We start from the raw sequence: 20,638 nt of genomic DNA on the forward strand, positions 1-20,638 counted from the left end.
CAATTCAGAGTTCAGATTTAATCCACTTTTACGTACAAAACCTCATCTTTTTTATCTCTAAATATGTCGTCAAGAGTGTATTAAAAATATAAATAATAGTCCTACAAAATTTGAGTCTATACAAATGAACCCTTTTGCTTCTGTAAAAGGCGTTTTCAACAGGAGATGAGCAACGTTCGCGGTTACACCGCGGGCCCCGGGCCTGTGTGACGAGCCTGCGCTCTCGCTGCCGCTGCTGGCACGTCTGGTTCTCGTGGGAACAGGAGTCCCGGCGTGGGGACCTCCGCAGCCCTCAGACGGCCCTCCCACTCGCTTCCGGGCCCAGGCCGCGTGCTTCCATCTCTCCGGGAGTCTTAACCAAAACACGTGGGATGTGGGGTGGCGAACGCGGCCGGCTCTACACCAGCTGTCTGTCCCCGTCTTCCTGTCCTTCCCCGAGCGGGTGCAGAGTGTCATCGTCGTCAGACGCATCCGCTTCCTCCTCGCTTCCCAGCGGCTCTGAGGGGCGCTTTATGCCCCGCTGCTTGGAAACTGCCAGAGCGTACTGGATGTTATAGCGGTTCCAGTCACAGCTGTGAAAAGCGCACAGGAGTCACGTCAGTAAGAGCAGCAGATTTTCTCTTCTATCAAGACTCTGGCTCACCCGGCACCCGCCTTCCCTGTGACCCTGAGAAAAACCAGCCAGGGACTACAGGAGCCCCCTCCCTGCCCCTCCTAACTCGGTTTCTGACCCACCCAGCCCTGCAGGAGTGGCTTCAAGGACCCAGCTGTAAGACCCACCTCTTCTGGTCCGCCCTCACCGCCCCTGCCCTTGCCTGGACCCCATCCCGATAGCTTCCCCAGCCCCACCAGACACGGAGGAAGGGTGGGTGCAGAGCTTGAAGGCCTTTTAGAGAGCAGAGAAGGACGCTCCCAATCAGGTCAGTCCCCACATTAACAAAATAAAGGGAAAAAATCACACCCTTGTCTCCATGTAGGAAGCCACCCGGTGAGAAGGAGTAAAAGGTAAGGGACTATTGAGGTGGAGTGCCCTGGTGGCTCAGTTAGGCTCTTGATCTCGGCTCAGGTCATAGGTCGTGGGATCGAGCCCTGTTTCCAGAGCCTGCTCGGGACGCTCTCTCCTCCTCCCTCTGCTTACGTGTGCATGTGCTCGCTCACTCTCTCAAAATAAATGAACTTTAAAAACAAACTGACCCCCCCCCCCCCCCCACAAACTAGGTTTGGCAACGTAACCTAAGTGTTGCCTCCCCAATCAATACACAAAAGCCAACGGCACCCTACACGTCAGCAGCATGGACGTCCAAAGAATGAAGCATTTATCACACATCTACGTGAACGTGACAGAAGAATCCGTCTAACGAGAGGCACTCGGTCTCTGGGACTGAGCTCTGTCGAGTCACGGAAGCCTCAACAGACAGAAGGCTCTTCTGAGCATGCGGCAGAATTTAACACAGACCCCTTTCGCCCCCTGGCGTGTTCCAGCGGGCGGCCAGGACACTAGAAGGAAGGGCTTGTTGTGGGCTGAACACTGAGGAGGCAGTCAAGGACAGACACAGGCCCTGCCTCTAGACACCGGGCAGTCACCAGCAAGGGCAGAGAACACGCTCCGGAAACAGGGCTGGGACACCTCAACGCTGACCCTGAAGACCGCAGACCCCCTACGTGCCCAGTCAACGGGCCCAGGAAAGGCCAAGCGGTGGTGATCACGGCCGCTGTGACTCTGCTGAGCCTCAGGGCAGGGGGCAGAAGGTGCACGAACCACGAACGAACCGTCCGGCGACAGGACAGAGAACTCGTTTCGTTGGGGGATCGCTCGAAACTCCCGGCCACACCCGCAGCCCGCCAGCCCTGAGTCCCACCGGGGGGCGGCCCGTGCGCTCAGTAGTTGACCAGGGAGGGAGGGAACACCTCCCAGTGTTTTGTCCCCAAAACAGACGACTCGGGGGGCAGCCCCCAGCGTGGAACCAGCCGGCGACGGGCCACCCCGCCCCACCCACTGACCCCACCAGCCACACGTACAGTTTGGAGACACTGTCCAAGTGCCGCTGGATGCTCTTCTGAAGGAACTGAACGGCCGGCAGCACCTTCCCTGCTCTGGAAAGGAGACTCGTCTCAGCGCACAGCACTCGCCGAGGCGCTAGCTGTGCCCTCTCGTGTGTGTGTGTGTGTGTGTGTGTGTGTGTGTGTGTGTGCGCGCACGTGCGTGTGTGCGCGCGCGCGCGCAAAGCTCCCCCTTTGACCTGCAGCAAAGCGCAGCTGAGCGACGGGAGACGGGCGTCACAGCTGACGCACCCCTCACCTAGACTTCAGCTTCTGCCCGTGCACGAGGAGCAATTTCTGAGTCCATATGAGGTAGAATTCCAGGTGGCGAGACACTTCGAAGGAGGAAGCCAAGAACTCCAGCACCTTCTCCACGTACAGCTCAGGAAGCGAGGAGCTGACCACCTCGACTGCGGGGGGAGGAAACTGTGCTCACTCCGCCAAGAACTCTCCCTCGGGAGAGAAGGCGAGCGCGGCCTAGACCCCACCCCGCGCGTGCAGGGGCCGAGAAGCTGCCGGGCCCGTCCGGCGCTCACCCTCGTCCCAGGGCACCGACTCCAGGACCTCCTGTAGCAGCGTCCGCTCGTTGAGCCGGAAGGCCATGAGGATGGCCCTGGTCAAGTCCTGCTGGCGCACGGCCGCCCGGATGCGTGCGGGGGTGACGTCGGTGTCCAGCTCAAAAGGGTCAAACAGCATCTGGGCGTCCAGGGAGTAGACGAGGAGCCCCTCGGTGGTGGTGGCCGCCCAGCAGCGCCCTGGGAATTAGGCAGTCGGGGGGTTTCCTGAACACCCGCTTTTACTTAAAAGGCACCGAGCAAGTCCCCGCGGTCCCAAGAGTATCAGCAAGAAAGGGGCACGGGGACGCCCGCCCCCCGCTCCCACCCCAGCCACCAGCCGCTTCAGGGCAGAGCCCGTGTGCGTCCGCTCGCGTCCCGCGAGCACCAGGCCCGGTCAAGTCCTCCGTGAGCCTGTGGGCTTCCGGCTCTGCGGCAACGTGGCGTCCCCACTGTGGAGCCGGCGAGACTGGGCCACGGTCTGCACCCCGACTCGCACGGCCGTACTCGGCCACGTGCCGTTCTGTGCCCTGCTGCCTCCGCCTCCCCGTCGATGCCGGGGAGTGTCGGCCGTCACCCCCCGGACGAGCCCACTGCAAGCCCCCCTCCTGTCCGCCCTGCGGGACCGCATTTACCTAACGGTCCCAGACCCTGCGGGCACAGACCCTCCCCTGCCGCGCCACAGACTGGCACACGTAAGGACGCTCGGCGCAGCCGCCTGCCTCCGCCTCAAAGCCCAGCGTGTCGGGAGCGAACAAAGACCACACGTCACCCGTGGAGGACAGCGAGGCCCAGAGCCAGCCAGAAGCTGTGACCAACCTCGTCACTGCCACAGAGGTGCCAGGCCCACCACGTGCACCGTGGGCCCGGAAGCCCATCGGGACCAACCCCCACGCTTCCCGCCACCCACGACCCACTGGCCGGGGCTCACCCGTGGGAGAGAAGCGAAGCGAAGTCACCCGGATTTCAGGCTTCAAGTGCCGAGAGCTCATGTCACCTGGAACACAGGGCCCTTGCGGTTACAGGGCAGCCCTCTCCCGCCGCGAAAGGAGGGCTGCCCTGCTGCTCCAGGCCCAGCGGGAGCGGCGGCTCTGGCCCCTGGGCCCCGCGGGGAGTCCTGTGCCAGGGCCCCAGATGCTGTTTCACAGGCGCCGCTGGCCTCCGCGGACGGGCCCCTGGAGCACACGCTCCTGTGGGCGTTCAGCCTGGCCGACAGACACCTGCCCTATTCTGCGAAAAGGCCTTGGCACAACCCAAAGGCTGAGGGCAGGGTGGCTCCAGTCCCCACCGGCCACTCTGCCAAGCACTCTGTGCAGTGCACAAGACGCACGACCTCACAGGGCAGCTCTGTGGGGTGGGGGCTCGTCCTCACTGGTCACCACCCTATGCACCTGTAGGGGCTCGTCCTCGCTGGTCATCGCCCTGTGCATCTCCTCTGGAAACCTATTTTAGTTTAACTTTTTAAAGTTTATTTATTAGGACAAAGAGAAAGAGCAGGAGCGGGGGAGGGGCAGGGAGAGAGGGAGAGAGAGCCTCCTAGGCAGGCTCCACACTGTCAGCACAGAGCCTGACGCAGGGCTCGAACCCATGAACCACGAGATCGTGACCGGAGCCGAATTCAAGAGTAGGAGGCTCAGCCAACTGAGCACCCCCAAGGCGCTCCTGAAATTTGTTTTCAAATCTGCGGTGTGAGGGGTGCTATGTTCCAAGCTCAACGACACGTACATCACCTGAGAAAAGGCTCCTCTCTGCCTGGCCCCCAGCCACCCGGAAGCCAGCTCAGCAACACTTCGTGTGTATCTCCCCACAAATTCTCTCTGGGGGCTCTTGACCTCAGGGGGACCAACACACGGGGCTGGGTTCTCATGGGTCCAGCGGACCCCTCAGTCCCCCACACTCACCACCAACAGTGCCTGTTCTGCTCGAGTTGTGACAATCAAAGGTCTCCAGACACGGGGCGCCCAGGTGGCTCAGTCGGTTGAGCGACCGACTTCGGCTCAGGTCGTGATCTCACGGTTTGTGGGTTCGAGCCCCGCGTCAGGCTCTGTGCTGATGGCTCGGAGCCTGGAGCCCGCTTCGGATCCTGTGTCTCCCTCTCTCTCTGCCCCTCCCACACTCATGTTCTGTCTTTCTCTGTCTCAGAAATAAACATTAAGAAACTTAAAAAGAAAAAAAAAAGGTCTCCACACAGGCTGAGAAGCACCCTTGCCCATCCTGAGGGCTTACAGACCCCACTCTTGTTAAGAGGTTCCCGAGAAGGGGCTCGGTGGAGGCAGGGCCGCTCCAGGGCCCACGGCGATCGTGTGGTCCTGGGTCCGTCACCCAGCCAGTCGCTGAGGAGCCCCCACTCCCCAGCGTGCAGTGTGGGCCCGCAGGCACGTGGTGGGGCACGAGCCAGGGCTGGAATGAGCCGACCCAGGCCAGCACGGGGAAGGGGGGGCGGGGGGCGGGGAGCTGCGCAGCAGCTGCTTGCCCAGGGCTGGCACAGGGGCTCTCTAGCTGGCGGTGTCCCCTCCTGACGGTCTACCAGGCCCCCGGCTCTCCTGCCCCGTCCCCGTGAGGGGCACGCACCCTGTGGGCCTCCTGGACCGCCAGCTCCCTGACCCCGGAGCCCTCCCTGTGGCCCACGTGTGGGTGAGCGCGAGGCACAGGGCCGGGTGCCAGCCGCTGAGCCAGGCTGCTGTCACGCGGGTAAAGGAGGTGGGCAGCGCAGGCTGCTGTGGCCGGGGCCTCTGGAGACACGAGGGGTCCTCCGCTCACCTTTCTTCACACCCGGCAATGGGATCGCGACTCCGTCCTCTGCCCCGGCGTCCTGATCGATTAGCGCCAGGTTGCCAAACTCTGTCATTTTCCTCCGGTTCAGAAATTCCTAGAAGGGCAAAGCTCCAGATGTCTAACTTGTCCCCTGTCCCCTGCCTTCCTCACATGCCACAAATACTGACGGAGACCCAGCCCCGTGTGGGATGCACGTGGGACACGCGTCCCTACCCGCTGCGCAGCAGAACCCGCCCTCAGAGCTGCTGCGGACGTGCAAGGGCCCCGCTGCCACCACCACGGCGGTCAGATTCCCTAATGCGCTGCACCGAGGGCTCCCGTCAGCCTCCACAAGGCCGGCACATGTGGGGCGTCTACCCCCTCAGCCTGCTGTCCTCAGGGAAACGGGGACACCTGCGCCCAGAATCCCTCGGGAGGGGGCGGGGACCCAGGCAGGCACACACATGCCTAGAGCCTTCTCCCGGTCCCCGTGGCGCCAGGACGTGGGGAGGGCAGCCCAGACCCGGGCACCCGCTCACCTCCATGGCGTCCAGGGAGAGGTTGCGGGAGATCTCGAACTTCTTCCTGAGGATCTGCTCCTTGACGTGATAGATGCACACGAACTTGGACATCCCTCCCGCCAGGACGCTCTGGCCGTCCGCAGAGTAGCACAGAGTAGTGAAGGCCCTGAGCAGAGGGGACACACACACGCTCACCCCCAGGGACCCCTAGCGTGTGGCGCTCCCTCAAAGCCCAGCAGGCATCGTCCGCGGGGCTCTGGCCTGGGGCTCACAAGGCTCCGAGGCAGCAGGCCCCCCAAGAAGGGACCTCTCAACGGACATGGCCCTTTCACGAAAGGACCCCATGGCTCCAGTCACGATGTTTCCTTGCTGAAGTCAGAAGGAAAAGGAGGCCACCGTGCCTGTCACCCGCAAGGCAACCACGGGCAGGGGGGCCTCCTCGGCCCTGCATCCCCGGAAACCAGGTGCCTACAGGCCTGGCCACGGGAGACGACTGTCCCACACACCAAAGGGCACGACCGACAGAAGAGAAAATAAACACGTTCACGCTTGAAAACACACCAGAGAAAGCGAAGAGAACCCACAGAGCAGAAAAGAGATTTCCAAGGGACAGGTCTGTCGGGGAGCTCCCGTCTCGAATACATACACCACTCGAGAAACACACAATTAAAACAAGCAAATGCCCTGGACAGACGCTTCTCCAGACACGACGTCCAGACGGCCACTCGGCCTGCGAAAACGTGTTTGACAGCATCGGTCCTTAAGAAAAAGATAAGTCAGCGCCACATCGAAACATCACCTCACGCCCCGTCCCACGCGGCTGCGATTTAGAAAAAACTGGCAGTAATGGGCAGGGACAGGGACAGGGACGTGGGGAAACCGGGACCCTTCCTGCTGCCGGCGGGGATATCAGATGGTGCCGTCACTTTGCAAAACACTCCAGCAGTTCCTCGAAAAAGTGAACCTGGGTTACCTGGTGACCCCAGCCCAAGAGCCACACCCAAAAGGAGCAGAGGCAGATGTGCAAACACCAGTCCCCGACGGTCCACAAGGCCAAGGGGGGGAGAGACACGGACACCCGCCAACCGCAAACCCAACCCGGGCTCTGCACCCGCTCACTGAGGCACTCACTTCCCCTTGGCCGAGTGCTTGGCGGTGACCTTGTCCAGCTCCTTCCTGCCCGTCTTGAGGTCGTGCCTGCCCTCGATGGAGCCCGTCTGCACGGCGTTCTCGGGGTCCCAGAAGGTGATCTGTGAGTTCAGCGTGGCGACAGCCAACTCTGCCCCGTCGGGACGGAAGGTCACAGCCAGGGCTGAAAAGAGACGCGTGATCAGGGCCAGAGAAGGAGCCCAGCCGGCAGGAGGCCACACCCTCCGTCCTCAGCCGGTGTCAGTGCAGGAGAGCCAGGCGAGCACCAGTGGAGGCACACGGAAGCTCCCCCAGACAAGCCCCACCCTGCGAGGGAGGCCCCGGGGCCTGCGCTAGCGAGGGCAGGGCTCCAACTGCCTCAGGGGGCGAGAGGGTCCGGGTGGGGTCACGAGACAGGCAGGAGGCCAGCCTGCTGGGAGGGGCCGGGGGCGAGGGGCCAGGCCCGGCAGGGGTGCGGCACACGGAGAGCAGGACACAGGTGATTCTGACAGAACCGCGGGACGGACTGGACACAGACGACCTGGAGGCCCTGCAGACACAGGCCGCCGGCCGGCCGCGAAGAGCACGAACCAGAGCCGAGCGGGGTGGCGGGAAGCAGAGACACCGCACAGGCCGCGAGTCCCAGGGGCCCACGACGCGAACGTCACGTGTGCGGGGCAGGAAAGCTTCGCCTGCACGCGCAGACGGCCGGAGTCCGGGTGGCAGGGCCTCCCAGCCTACCGTCACCCCGGAGTCCTCCCCGAGGCTCCGCCCGACAGCGCTGGCTGCTTCTCAGGGCCGGCAGTTGAGCAAGCCAGCGCGCGAGGCCCCCGACACCGAGGGACACCACGCCCGGGGCGGCGAGGGGTCTTGGAGTTACATCTGAACCCACAACCAAGATGGACGGGCAGCGCCCCGTCTAACGCAGCCTTCCTCGCTGTGTCAGAACTCCCGCCCGCCAGCCCCCCTCCCCTGGCCCGTGCACCCACCATCCGAGGTCAGGCCCAGCGTCTCCGTGGTCCTCCAGCTGTCTGCCATGTCCCACAGGCGCACCGTCCTGTCCCAGGAGGCGCTGGCCAGGATGGACTTCACCGGGCTAAAGCACAGACTGCTGATGGGGCCCTCGTGGCCGGACAGAACCTGTGGCGGCCGAAGAGGAGGTATGAAGAGGCCACCCGCCCCGAGGGTGCTGCGCACGAGGTCCCGCTGCCCCGAGGATGCAGGACGGGCTGGCTGTATCCCCGCAGGAAGGGAGGAGCCCCGGCCGGAAGCCGGAGCTGCTTGCTCCCTGCGGGTCTGCAGAGGCGCCCCTCCTGCGTGTGGCTGTGCCCCCGACCCCGGCCCCCAGCCGTGCGGCTCTTACGTCCAGGAGCCTGCCCGTCTGCATGGACCAGATGAAGACCTCGAAGGAGTCCTGCGCCCCGGCCGAAACGACCTCCCCGCTGCAGTCCACGGCCACGCAGGAGAACTGGGTGGGCCGTGGAGACGTGAAGGTGCGGAAGTTCCGGTACCTGCCCCGAGACACGAGTCCAGCTGGCAACGCTCAGAGTCCCGGACACCCCCGCTCAGGTTCCTGGGCCCTCCCCGAACCCTCGTCTATACGCCCGCGACCCTTGCCTCGCGATCACGGCCCGCCCCAGAGAAAGACTGTTAGAAAGGTCACCTGTGAAGGTCAAAGGCACGCACGGTCCCATCCATGGAAGAGGTCACGATGACATAGCCAGTGGCAGTGAAGGTCACGCCGGTGACCCCACTCGAGTGCTCCGTAAAAGTGACAAAGCAGAAGCCACTGAGGGTGTTCCACACCTTGACCTGCAGCGCGGAGAGGGAGGCTGGCACCAGCTCAGGACCACACACACGCACACATGTGCACACTCCACCGTGTGCCCGCCGAGCCTAGAGACGCCATCTGCCCCTTGCCTCTCTGCCGCCTCCACGTGAGGGAGGGTAGAGGTCTGTGGGGCCTGTGTCACCCTGGGGCGTACACGCACCCACATGCCACGGCTGCCACCACGGACAAGCGGGTGCACGTGTGCGGGAATCCGAGCCAGAGACAGAGAAACAGGCAGCCGGCCCCGGGTCATTTGTGAACCCCTCCCCACGAGCCCAGATGAAGCGGGGCGAGCCCGTGAGTTCCGGGCTGAACCCCGGAGCTGGAGCCTGGGTCTCCCCGGCTGGGCCAGCCCCCGGTGCCCCAGCCAGCAGACAAGGCCCCACGTCCTTCCCGCCCCAGGCCACGGCCCTGGCCACCTGACCAGCCCCACCTTGCCGTCATCCCCGCCGGTGACGATGTACTGCCCGTCGGGGGAGTAGGCCAGAGACACCATGCTGTTGAAATGGCCCTGCTGCTTGAGCACGTAGGACTCACTCTGCCACTCCCACACCAGCAGCTGGCCCAGGCCTACGGAGCACACGTGGGGAGGGGCTGGGGACCTGCCCACCATACTGTGCCCCGCGCCCCATCGGGTCCTGCCTTGTGCCGGCACCGGACCGCCCGACCCACCGAGGCCAGTGCCTCTGTCACCCTCCACCTGAGTGAAGGAACCCGGCAGGGACGCTGCCACCCCGTGTCACTGCCTCGCGGCGGCCCCGTCACCTAACGCAGCCCACCCGAGGCCCACGGCCATGGGCCTGGCTGATGGAGACAGGGGCTCAGCAAGCGAGGCGTCGCTGGTGGACTTGCACCACTGCTCCTGACGAGGGCCGCTGGCCGACCAGCCGTGCTCGCTGGCACTGGGCCCCGGAGGCGAGGGGGCCGCAGGCGGTCGTCCTGGGACAGGAGCTCCGTTCTTGTTCTGGCCGGACCCCGCACAAAGACGAACCTGCGCAGCCAAAGGCGATCCAGTCTCCGGAGCCGTTGACAGCGATGGAGGCGACCCTCTGATCGGAGACGCTGGGCGGGAAGGCGGGGCATCTGAAACGGGCGGGCAGGCGGCACCACGAGCCCACTCTGCCCACCGCTCGCCTGGCCGTCCCACAGCCTCACCCCGCACGGCCCTGCACTCACTCCCTGCCGTCGTCCGGTGGGGCCGGCGAGCACACGTGCAACCTGCCATTCCCCCCGGCCCTCACCTCAGGGAGTGGATGAGGTTGAACTCGGGGAGCTCGTGAAGGTGGAAGATTCCAGAAGCAAAGCCGGTGACCAAGAGGTGGGTCTTTTTGTGAAAGGCCGCAGCAGTCAGGTTGTTGAAATCTCCCTCCTTATTGAAAAAGTACCTAAATGGACGGGGGGTCAGAAGAGCCGTGGATGGAGAGCCGGGGCGCCAGGCCCATCTCATGCCTGTGCCCCAGGCCAGGTGCCCCGGCTCCATGCAGGACACGGGCCTCCTTCCCTCTGCCCGAGGCTCTCCCCTCCCTGACCCTGCACCTGGGACACCAGGCGGCCTCCCGGCTGGTTCCCAGGCCCTCTGTGCCTCCTTGTCACATCTCAGCCTTGGAGGGCGCGAGGCCCCCGCCAGCCTCTGTGAGGACACCTACTTGGCCAGCCGAGAGTATTTCACTTTTCCCTGCTGCTCCTCCGGGGCCGGTGCGGATTTCCCCCGGACTGTGGTCTCCTCCTCCCGCTCCTCCTCCTCCTCCTCTTCCCCCTGCAGCAGATCTGCCTTCCAGCCCGTGGGGGCTTTCGGCCTCAGGCCTTCGGGGGAGGTGTCACACTGCCACACACACAGGGCCCCGTCCTGGCTGATCGTGTACAGCTGGAAAAGGAAGCGTGTGGGAGTGGGTACGGGTCAGCCCGCGCCAGCCACGTGGTGGACAAAATCCCACATAGCTACATCCGTCTGCAGCCTGCCCCTGAGCACTGGCAGAGACGATGGCCAACGGGCAGCCAACAGGTGCCGCTGGCTCCTGAACACCCCAGGTAACCCGGGGGGCACCTGTGTCTACGGGGGCCGGGGTGGGGGGCCAGCTGGCGCGTAGCTGAGATCTGGGACGCCATCGGGCGAGTGAAACGTACATCTAGGCTGCCGGATTCAAAGAAGCAAGCCACGATCGCGTCCTTGTGTCCTCCCAGCGCATAGTAGATGAGGTTGTCCCAGCGCTCAGCTCCGAAAACCCACGTGGACATGTCTTTGCTCCCGACCGCAAAGCACCTGGACAAAAGAGACTCAGCTCGTCCTCGGGGTTTGTGGTGGAGCTCCACACAAGTGCGGGGGAGAGACCCAGGGAGACCAGCCGGGCCTGCGCTGCACCGATCTGCGTCTTGGTGGACGGGTCACTGCCCTCCCCACAGGGCAGCCCAAGGGAGCCCTGAGAATGGACCACCACGCCCACGGGGTGCCGCGCGGGGGGCCCTGTTTAGGGCATGAACACAGGCAGACGCGGGAATAGGCATCGCCTCGCGGAAGAGGCGGGAAGGCATGGCTACAGGGCGCCGCCCCTGCCCGTCCATAGAGGAGCCACGCACTAGGAGCACGAGGCCATCTCCCGCAGACGCGACTGTGCCCCACCTCTCACCCGGTGGTGGCCGGTGTGCAAAGCGGCACTGACCCCCAGCCTCCACCGTCCCCATGCGCACAGTACAGGGCAGCTGGGAGCGAGCAAGCGGCTGAGGTGCCTTTCAGGGCGGTTAGGGGTGCGGCCGTGAGGGGACGGGGCCGGCCCCCATGTTGGGAGCAGCTCCCGACTCTGCCGTGGACACAGCTGCTCCGCCCATCTGGTGGCACCGACCGGGCCGCGACACACCGGATACAGCATCCCCAGCAAGGCTGCCATCCCGCGCTCCGTGTCCAGGGGCGGATGCCCCAGGCAGCGCAGGCCCCACTCAGAACCAGGAGCCCATCCTGCCTCCAGCACCTCGTGAGGCTGGACGGAGGCCATTCCAGACCGAAACTCTGGTCTTCGACAAGAGTCACCAGGCTCCCCCCCCCGCCCCTCCAACAAGAGGCCAGCTACTAGGCGTCCCCCTCAGGCCCCGCCCGCAGGCCTCACCGGGAGTCGTCCGTCCAGTCGATGCACGTGGTCTCATCGTACGGCCCAAAGTAGGTTTTGTCCAGGACGAATGCGTTGAATTCCCGCTTCCTCCCAGGGGCGTGGTACATCTGAGCGATGTTGCCTTTTGTGACAACGAACTTCCTGCCACAGAAAAGGGCCATTGATCCATAAGACCCATGGAGTCCCGAGACCAGCTCAGCCTCTGAGGACAGTGCACGTGCTACGAGGCGATTTCCTATGAGAGGCAAAACATAGGGGCCCGCCTCTCCATGGCCCCCAGGCCCCCTCTCCTCCTACAGGGACTGAGGCCAAAGAAGGACAGGTGGACGGTCAGAGAGACAGACCGACCCTGCAGGCACCCTGAATGCTGCCACACCTCTGGCCGCCCGCCAGCCTGGGACAGACGCCCTGGGAGCCGGAAGGACAACAGGGCTCTGCACGACGGGCGCTGGGGAGTGGCCACTGCCTTGGAGGCCGTTCTAAGCAGTTTCTGAGTGTGGACGTGGAACGGGGGCTCACGGCCGAAATCCAGGGCTGCCCCCTCCAGGGCACATCCGGGTCAGCCTGAGTGTGAGCATGCTGGGAACCAGCCCCCTCTCCTGTGGCCCTTGAACCCAGAGCAAGGCTGGGTCCAGCCAGGGCCCTGTCTGCACACAACATTCTCACTGCGCACGTCGAGGCTGGGGGTCAGCGCCATTCAGAGACAGGGGCCCCTCTGTGGCTCTGCTGTCTGGAGGCCACAAGATCCTCCTGAGGACAGTGGCTGTTCTGGAGGCGGTCCTGGACAAGGACCTTCGGAATCTCCCGCTCAGGGTGGGAGCCCCAGCCCTCAAGTAGGGGGAGCGGGGCCTGTGGCTGTGCAGCCCTGCGGGAGCCCAGACGCGCATGAAGATGAGGCCTGAGCACAGGCTCCTGCGCTGCCACCTCCCGTCGAGAGAGCCCCCCCGAGCCCCGCCGTGCGGGTCATGGAGGCCACACCAAGCCCTCACCTGCCGTCAGGGGAGAAGGACACGCTGTGCACGGAGCCCTTAAAGTGGAAGTGATGGAGCACGGACCTGCAGACCAGGCTGACCAGCAGCGCGTCCCCCCCTGCAGGAAGGGAAAGTGGCCGATGTGCGGTCGCCCCAGACGGGACACCCAGGCGCATCTGCGTCCCCCCCCCCAACACCCTCATCCCAAAGCCCACCCGGACCGCAGGCAGGACCGCGGAGGCCTACGCCCCCAGCGGGACAGGGTGACGGCCTCGTGTGTCCCAACCACCTGAGCCGCTGTTTCCCGGCCAAGGGCACTTACCTTCATCGACGATGATGGCCAGGCGGCCGTCTGGGGACAGCCCGACACACTTAACGTTGTACCGAGTGGCCAAGGGCAAAGTGCTGGATTTGTTGCTAGGAGACAAAACCAGAGCTGTGTCCTTGGTCTCAGTTGTCAGACGAGGGGGGCAGGGGTGGCCTGAGACCCTTCCCCTCCCCACCCTTCCTGTCCCTTCCTGGCTCTGGGGCCAGAGCTCCCGGTTGGGAAAGCAGAAAGAAAAACAGGTCCTCGGAGAGTATCTGGTAAAGCAGATTAAAAACCTTAAAACTGGGCTTGGGTTTGCCAATTTTGTTTGTAGAACCACATCTGGGGAGAATTTTACAGACGTTACAAAGTCGGAAAACTGGAAACAAGCTACACGTTAACAGAAAGGATTAACCACAAGGTCGGCACACGTAGGCAGAACTGTTCTTACAGAGCTGGGAGAGTGTGCAAAAACGGAAAAATCACGTTAAAGACGGGTAACCGCTGCTCAGAGTCTAACTTGGTTCCCTACTGTCCTACTTTCTAGTTTTCCTCCAACGAGCACGTGCTCCTTGCTCCAGCCAGCCCCAGCAGATGTCATTTAAACGCAACGGCAGCCGTGACGGTCACGCCTGCACTTGGCCCTGAGTTCCCCCACCAGCACTGCTCTCAGGAGCTTCAGAAGTCCCCCTCGGCAAAGACGTGGACCATCGTCCCACCGTACAGACAGGCTGAGGCCTGCAGAGCAGGACAGAAACCCGGGCGACAGGAGGGTCTCACCCCGGCCACACGACTGTGGGAAGCAGTGACAACCGCTCAGGAGTCCTTCCCCTTGAGAAGGAAGGACAGAGCCACATGCTCGTCCGGGAGGACAGCACACCCAGCAGGCAGAACTGAGCCGCAGTGAGCCGGCGACAACGCAGCCCAGCAGCGGGAGCTCTGCCCTGGAGGTGAGGTCAACAACCTAGATACTGGGCTTCAGCTGAGGGACCAGGCGCACTCCTGACCCGCTGACACTCCGTATACCCTGGAACAGGCTTTCGGGCTGCGGCACTTAACGGGGGCACTAGTGAGAGGAAGGCGCGGTCAGCTTTTGCCCACGCGCCATAGCGGTCACTGTCGTTAACATCTTGGTAACGCACTTACTTTTTAAGGTCAAACACCGTCACTCTGTTTCCCACAGGACTAATAACTGAATTTCCATCGCATGTAAAATTTAAGTTTCCACACCGATAGACTGTCCCCAGCAAATTCGAAAACTGGAAAGAAAATAAAGCCATCTTAACACAACAAAAGTACAAAAGTCTCAATTTTGGGAAAGGGCTAAACGAGGCCTCTCTCTGGTCAAGGAGACAGCACAGACTCCCTGCTCCCCCCAGGTCCCTGGTCATTCCTGGGGTCCCTCCAGGCATCCCCTGGGACACTTGCTGGCCACCTGTGCAGCCCAGCCTTGAGCGAGAGGGGGGGAAGCAAAGTGAGCCCAACCTCCAGGGGCCCTAAGCTCCTACTGAGGTGGGGGAGGGGCACTGGGAGTATGTGGGACGCGTACAAGGACAGAGGCGTTTGCCAAGTGCAGAAGAGAACAGGACCCACGTTTCAGGAGGAGAAAAGGGCACTCCAAGGGCATCTGGGGCTCAAGGCTTCTTGAACAAAGTAACCTGCTGGGCTCCAATTTATTAGCTGATTCATTCATTCATCGCCAAACTCATGTGTTCCCTGGACATGCTGCTGGATGCTGGGCTCTGTGCCCTGATGCCCTCATAGTCTATGTCCAGGGGGCGGGCACTGAAGAAGTAACTATAGAGCATGTGCAGCGATTGGAAGAGAGAGGTAGTTCCGAGACTGGTCGGGGAAGGAGCCCTGGAGGGGCCGCCAGAACCAGAACCTAGAGAGAAGGAGCCAGCAGGACCAGCGTCTGGAAGTGATGGCCCTCATAACCTCAGGGAGCTCAGAGGGAGAAGCCTGGCCAGCTGAGAACATTTTAAGCAGAGGCCGGCTGTGATTCAAATCCTTTTTTTTTTTTTTTTTTTTTTTAAAGACCATGCTCACCACAGCAGGAACAACAGGGAGAGCAGGAGGGAGGCGGTTAGGTGATGCTGTCCCGACCAGGAAGGTGGCCCCAAGGAATGGAGAGAGCAGGTGAAGTGCAGCCGCCAGAGAGAAGCTGGCTATGGGCGGGAGGAGAGCCGCCACCCAGCCCCTCCTGGTTTGGGTGGCAGGGGAAGAGAGCACTGAGGGGCAAGCGCCAGCAAGTGTGGGGTGGCGCTGAAGAAGGCCTGCGCTGTGGCCAGAGCCAGGCCAAGGCGCTAAGGACCTGGCACGAACCAGGGAGAGAGGCACGCGACCAGGCAGGAGGCCGGGGGCAGAAGTACCCTCAAGAATTGGGACCCACAAGGTGTGGACGGGGTAAACCTCCAGTGTCCCCACCATCGGGCAGCCACGTGACCCTGACAGCGAAGGAAGATGAAGGCGACGTTCCGGGGCTCGGCTCCGCGGCTCCTCTGCCCGCGTGCAGCCGGGAATCAGGCCTTCAGTCCAGGGCTGGCCTGTCCATGCTCATCCCGCTAGGGCTCCGTTCTCTCCCGCCCACACCTGCCGCTTGGGGGCCGGGGCCCGCCTCTCCGTCCGGGTCCGGGATGTCCGCCCATGGCCCTGGGGCCGGCCGCGCAGGTTACAGGCTGAGAGACAGTGCGGCCCCACCGCCCCCCACCCCGGACCCAGCGCCGCGGCCCCGGTCCCGCGCCCTCGCTCACCCGGTAAGCGAACTTCATCGCGGCTGCCGCACGTGTGCTGTCGAGAAGCCTCTGCCTCCAGGACTGCCAACCCCAAGAGAGCGCTTCCGGGAGTGGCCGCGGCGCCGCACCACGGCGCCCCCAGGCGACCCGGAGGGACGGTGCAGCCCGAGACTTAGCCCTGCCCACAGGCCACGCCCCCTTCTCCCTGAGGCAGCGTCCCGGCCCGCGGGTCCCGCCCCCACTCCTCCCCGAGGCGGAGTCTCAGCCTCCGACTCCTCCCCGAGGCGGAGACCTAGCTCTCAGGCCCGCCCCCGCTCCTCCCCGAGGCGGAGCCCGCCAGCCACGTCCCCACCCCAGGCGGAGTCCTATCCCGCAGGCCCCGCCTCCGCTCCTTCCAGAGGCTGAGCCCCGCCCATGCCCCTTTCCCGTGGTGGAGTCCCGGTCCGCAGGCCCGCCCCCGCTTCCTTCCCGAGGCGGAGCCTCAGCCCGCAGGCCCGCTCCCTCTCCTCCACAAGGCGGAGCCGGAGCCCTCGAACCACGCCCCTACCCCCAGGCAGAGTCCTATCCCGCAGGCCCCGCCTTCGCTCCTTCCCAAGGCTGAGCCCCGCCCAGGCCCCCTCCCCGAGGCGGAGTCTCAGACCGTGGGCCCCGCCCCCGCCCCGACAGAGTCCGTCCGCAGGCCCCGCCCCCACCGCCCGCCGAGGCGGGGCGTGAGACTGCCGGCCCCGCCCCCCGCGCCGCGCACCCGCGGGTACCAAGCAGGACTGGGGCTCTGTCCTTCTAGGGTCCCGCTTGCGCCGCTGCCCAGAAGGTTCACGTCCTGAGTGGGTGAGGCGCTCTGACCCCACGCTTATTTAAGCTCTGCATTATGAATGGGGGGACCAAAAACAAGGAGACTGAGTAAACTAAAGAATCGTATCAGCGATGCTACCAAACGTCACAAAGGCAATTAATTTCATTGGCAGACAGAGCTACAAAAACAAAAAGCAAAAAACAAAAAACAAAAAAACCCACAACCCCAAGCCCTTAACACTCAAATGTCTTTGTTCCTGTAGGCTATTGTTCCTGTAGGGTAATGAATTATGAAAAAATCCCTCGTGCTCCCCACAAAGCAAATAATCTATGCTTCGAGTCAGGAAGAAGGATTAGGGAGAGAAAACCAGAAAATTCTTTAACTTCACACACTCAACTTTCATGCTCCTCACCAAAAGAATGAAGTTCAAAACAGCAAAGTTTCTTCTTAAAATCTGTATTTTCAGAATTATAATGCTTACATTTTAAACAGTCTTAATACAATGGTTTTAGTCTAACAATATATTACAGAATAATGTGAAAAATGACTCTCGTAGTAAACCATGAAAATGTAATTAATACCTGCAGTGTCAAAGTCACCAACTTGTCACCTTTTCCAGTCACAGAATCCCAGCAAATTGTATTAAGGATACTTTTGGGTCTTACGGCCTGACGTATATGATGAATAAATTTAGAGAAAGGGGGCACTTTCATGAAAAATCGAATTCCAAAATCACGTAGGGTTTATTTTAAAGATCACAGTTGACTGCAAAACATTTAGATCAGTGTAGTTTGTTCTTTAAAAAGTAGTATCCTTTTCATTTAATGCACACTTCTGGAGTGTTTCTTTCATTTCATTTTATAACTCACTCTTCCTTTAAACACTAAAGAAAAACTGGATAGTAGCCTGTGTGTATTTTCTCTACTAACTATGGGATATCAACCAAGACTTCCTTATATAAGAATCCAACCCACGACCGGCTGTGCTGACAATGGACCGTAGGTAATACTCATTTTCAGATTAAATACAATTTCCACATTAGATCAGAAGTTATAACTTTTCCAATCATAGGAAACCCCATGAAATTCACCAAAATTATAACTTATTTCCTTTTCCACTTGCTAGTATTTACATGTTCCACAGATATTTGTAAAACAGCTGCACATTCTGCTTTTTAGCTGCACATTCCATATCTGGCTTCACAATTATTTAACAGCTGTTACATCTTTACTAACAAAACCAGCTTGTCGCAAACACATGAGCCTTATTTTATTGTAAACACAACAAAAATCAAATTACTGACTTCAAGAAAAAAAAAAAAAGACGAAGGTTTAGGTAACATTTTTCTTTTGGGTAAAACGAAACAAAATAAAAACAGAGGCACCCTTGTAACTTAGGTTGCAAAAGACCTCTCAGGTAATTGGGGGAAAAAAAACCAAACCTCCAATAAATTTTATTTCATATGAATTGAGGACAATAAGAAGCCACCATGAACATTTTGGATTTCCCCTTCCTTTTCTCCCTCTATATATATTATGTAATTAGAGAATTTCATCCTGGGATTGGAACCTAGACACACACACACACACACACACACACACACACACACACACACACACACACACATCAAACAGAAATAAGGTAACCATCGAATCACATGTCCCCTTCCAGAGTGTAGAGGGAAAGCCGCATTAGGCGCGGAGGCTCCGAGACTGACCACGTGAGGTGTTTCGGGCGGAATCACATCTCAAACATCTCTTCATCCACAGGGCTTGGCAGATCCGTAGGGCAATCATCAATTTTTACAACAAAACAAACATTTTAGAAACCCTAAACTATCATTAGACTCCGAAGCTCTAATTTGCCTAGTTGACCAAGTTTATTAGTTTTAAAGTGCACCTAAGGAAGATTAATTTCTGAAAAGTTTAATTAAACTCACAAATATTGATCTTCTTTACGTATCTCCAATTTCTGTAAACGAAAAAGACACAGGGTGGGGTGCGGGGGAATCACACCACCTTATTTTCTGAGTGATTTGAGAGACAACACAGAAGCGTGGGAACAAGGACTCTGATCTGCCCCTTCACCCCCGCAGCCCCAAGTCCCCGCCACCCCCTCAACGCCAGCCTCCTCCAGCCTCTCTCTGGCAGGTGACAAGCAGGCCCCTTTCCTCTCCAGCTGGGCGTGAGGCCGTGCCCTCTGGGCCTGACCGCACTCCCTTTCTGCATCAGCCTGCCGGGCTCCGTTCTGACCACGCTTTCCCGGGGAAGTAAGAGTTCTCTATCTCTTATGTACAAAAATACATCGCTTTGGAGAGCTGGAAAAGGTTTCATACAGCCAACACTTATTTACAAGCTGTGACTCTCACACCAGTAAAAACAAACACACATTTATTTTGTCCTTGATTTTTGGTGCAACTTCTACATAAACATTACATCAGTTAGTCTGTACTTTTAAAAATAATAAATCAACCATATGTACAATTAAATTTACAACCGAGAGCAAATTAATCCATTGGTACGGTTATGACTGCAATTTTAGTGGACCGGCAGAGAATATTCCAAGACTTCCGTCATTCCCACAACCAGACTAGAAGCACACTGACAGGGCCCCGCCAATCTCCACTGAAATGGAGCCTCTTAACCTCTAGGACTTAAGGTGCGGAAGAAAGTATCGATTACACAGCGACAATGACGTGGAAAGACTTTTAAGGTGAGAAGAAAACAATGTACCAACCCCCAATGTAATGATAATTAAAATAAATACATATTTAATTCCAAGTGCATATGATAATTCAATCAATATCATGGGGAAAAGGGGTTCCAGAAACGTTTATTCCTAAACTATTTCAATACCAGTGGTCCCTTAGGCCCTGGTCTAGTCTCCCCAAAGTACCTTAAAATGGCTCCAGCTAATGGAGGCTCCAGGCCCTCCCAGTGTGACGTCCCAAGGCACAGAAGGGGCTCAGTTCCCTCCCCCCTCCAGCACTCAACCTCGCTGACCCGCTCTCAAAGGGTGTTATTCTAGAGAAGCACAACTCATCTGGGTAAAGGATGGCGTTTTATCCCTCAGGAGCCTTACAAATCCAACCGGTCCAGAAAGAGGGCAGCCGTGTGCCCAGAAAGGCATACACGTGTCACTACTAAGACGGCGAGGGTGGCCGTGTGTCCGCCCTGGAAGGCCCACGAACTCCATAAGGAGCCGGCAGACCGGGAGGCTGCCGGGTGAGAGAGCAGGGCACAGACCTCCCAGGGGCAGGGAGAGGACTGGCGGGGGTGGGGTCCAGGCAAACCCCGGAGGCGCCGGCACAAGGACAGGGAGGAAAAAAGAAATAACGGGGAATCTTACACCACGGACAACACGGAAATGACGCTGTCACTCGGCCGACCGGCTGCGCGCTGACATTCTCTGACGCCTCCACGGCCAGGCAGAATCACCAAGAGTCCGGTTAGCGCTAGGATGTGACGATGGGGGGCAGAGGAGGCGGGACCCCTTCAAGCGCACTCACGAACGGCCCGGGGCGCGCGAGGACCCGAGGCACGGTCATGTGACGCTGACTTCGAGGACGTGGTCGTCTTTGCTGGGGATGACCAGCACCTGCGTGCCCACGCTGGCGTTGAAGACCTGGCCGGGAGGCAGCGCCTGCAGCCGGGGCATGGGCAAACCCCTGTGCTCGCCGCCGGAGGCCAGGTGCGCGCTGCCCCTGCACCTGCCGCCGCCGCCGCCGTCCGGCTGCTCGTCCACGTGCTTGTCCACCGACAGCCCGTCGCTCTCTATCCAGCTATCTGCAAAACGCACAGGAAGTGAGGTGCGGGCCCGCGACGGGGACCTGCTACCTGCCCCGGGGAGCCGCAAGCCACCCAAGCTGACCTTCCGAGCGAGAGAACGTTAAACGAGGCCACC

The 20,638-nt window shown here is 60.5% G+C and overlaps 2 protein-coding genes across 4 annotated transcripts in view; both read right to left on the bottom strand.

The window, feature by feature from the left end:
* Positions 1-10: 10 nt before the first annotated feature.
* Positions 11-16,159, bottom strand: PWP2 (PWP2 small subunit processome component). 2 transcript variants are annotated; one of them, XM_042903269.1, is made up of 21 exons: positions 15,961-16,159; positions 14,354-14,466; positions 13,223-13,317; positions 12,919-13,018; positions 11,927-12,070; positions 10,953-11,088; positions 10,475-10,692; positions 10,070-10,213; positions 9,820-9,890; positions 9,262-9,398; positions 8,661-8,809; positions 8,361-8,508; positions 7,987-8,137; positions 7,001-7,181; positions 5,888-6,035; positions 5,355-5,463; positions 3,526-3,591; positions 2,577-2,795; positions 2,300-2,450; positions 2,020-2,094; positions 11-572 (listed from the first exon to the last, which is right to left on the bottom strand). In XM_042903269.1, the coding sequence occupies exons 1-21, from the start codon at positions 15,976-15,978 to the stop codon at positions 398-400; spliced, it is 2,748 nt and encodes a 915-aa protein (XP_042759203.1). In that variant the 5' UTR covers positions 15,979-16,159; the 3' UTR covers positions 11-397. The 2 variants fall into 2 exon arrangements, with proteins under 2 accessions (XP_042759203.1, XP_042759204.1); XM_042903270.1 differs by lacking the exon at positions 15,961-16,159 and adding an exon at positions 15,635-15,873.
* A 2,949-nt stretch (positions 16,160-19,108) lies between these two features.
* The window catches only part of TRAPPC10 (trafficking protein particle complex subunit 10), an 86,460-nt gene continuing 84,930 nt past the window's right edge, over positions 19,109-20,638 (bottom strand). For both annotated transcript variants that reach the window (XM_042903268.1, XM_042903267.1), the window contains exon 23: positions 19,109-20,520. In XM_042903268.1, coding sequence (XP_042759202.1) covers positions 20,279-20,520 — 242 coding nt within the window. In that variant the 3' untranslated portion in view covers positions 19,109-20,278. The remainder of the gene's footprint in view (positions 20,521-20,638) is intronic.

This window comes from Panthera leo, chromosome C2 (genome assembly GCF_018350215.1).
Source record: "Panthera leo isolate Ple1 chromosome C2, P.leo_Ple1_pat1.1, whole genome shotgun sequence".
Lineage (NCBI taxonomy): Eukaryota > Metazoa > Chordata > Mammalia > Carnivora > Felidae > Panthera > Panthera leo.

Coding starts and splice junctions, on each gene's coding strand:
- PWP2 (XM_042903269.1), bottom strand. Junction 8,138..8,360: donor AGACGGGCAGGCTCCTGGAC/GTAAGAGCCGCA, acceptor CGGCCGCCACAG/GTTCTGTCCGGCCACGAGGG. Junction 2,095..2,299: donor GGGCAGAAGCTGAAGTCTAG/GTGAGGGGTGCG, acceptor TCTCCTTTCCAG/AGCAGGGAAGGTGCTGCCGG.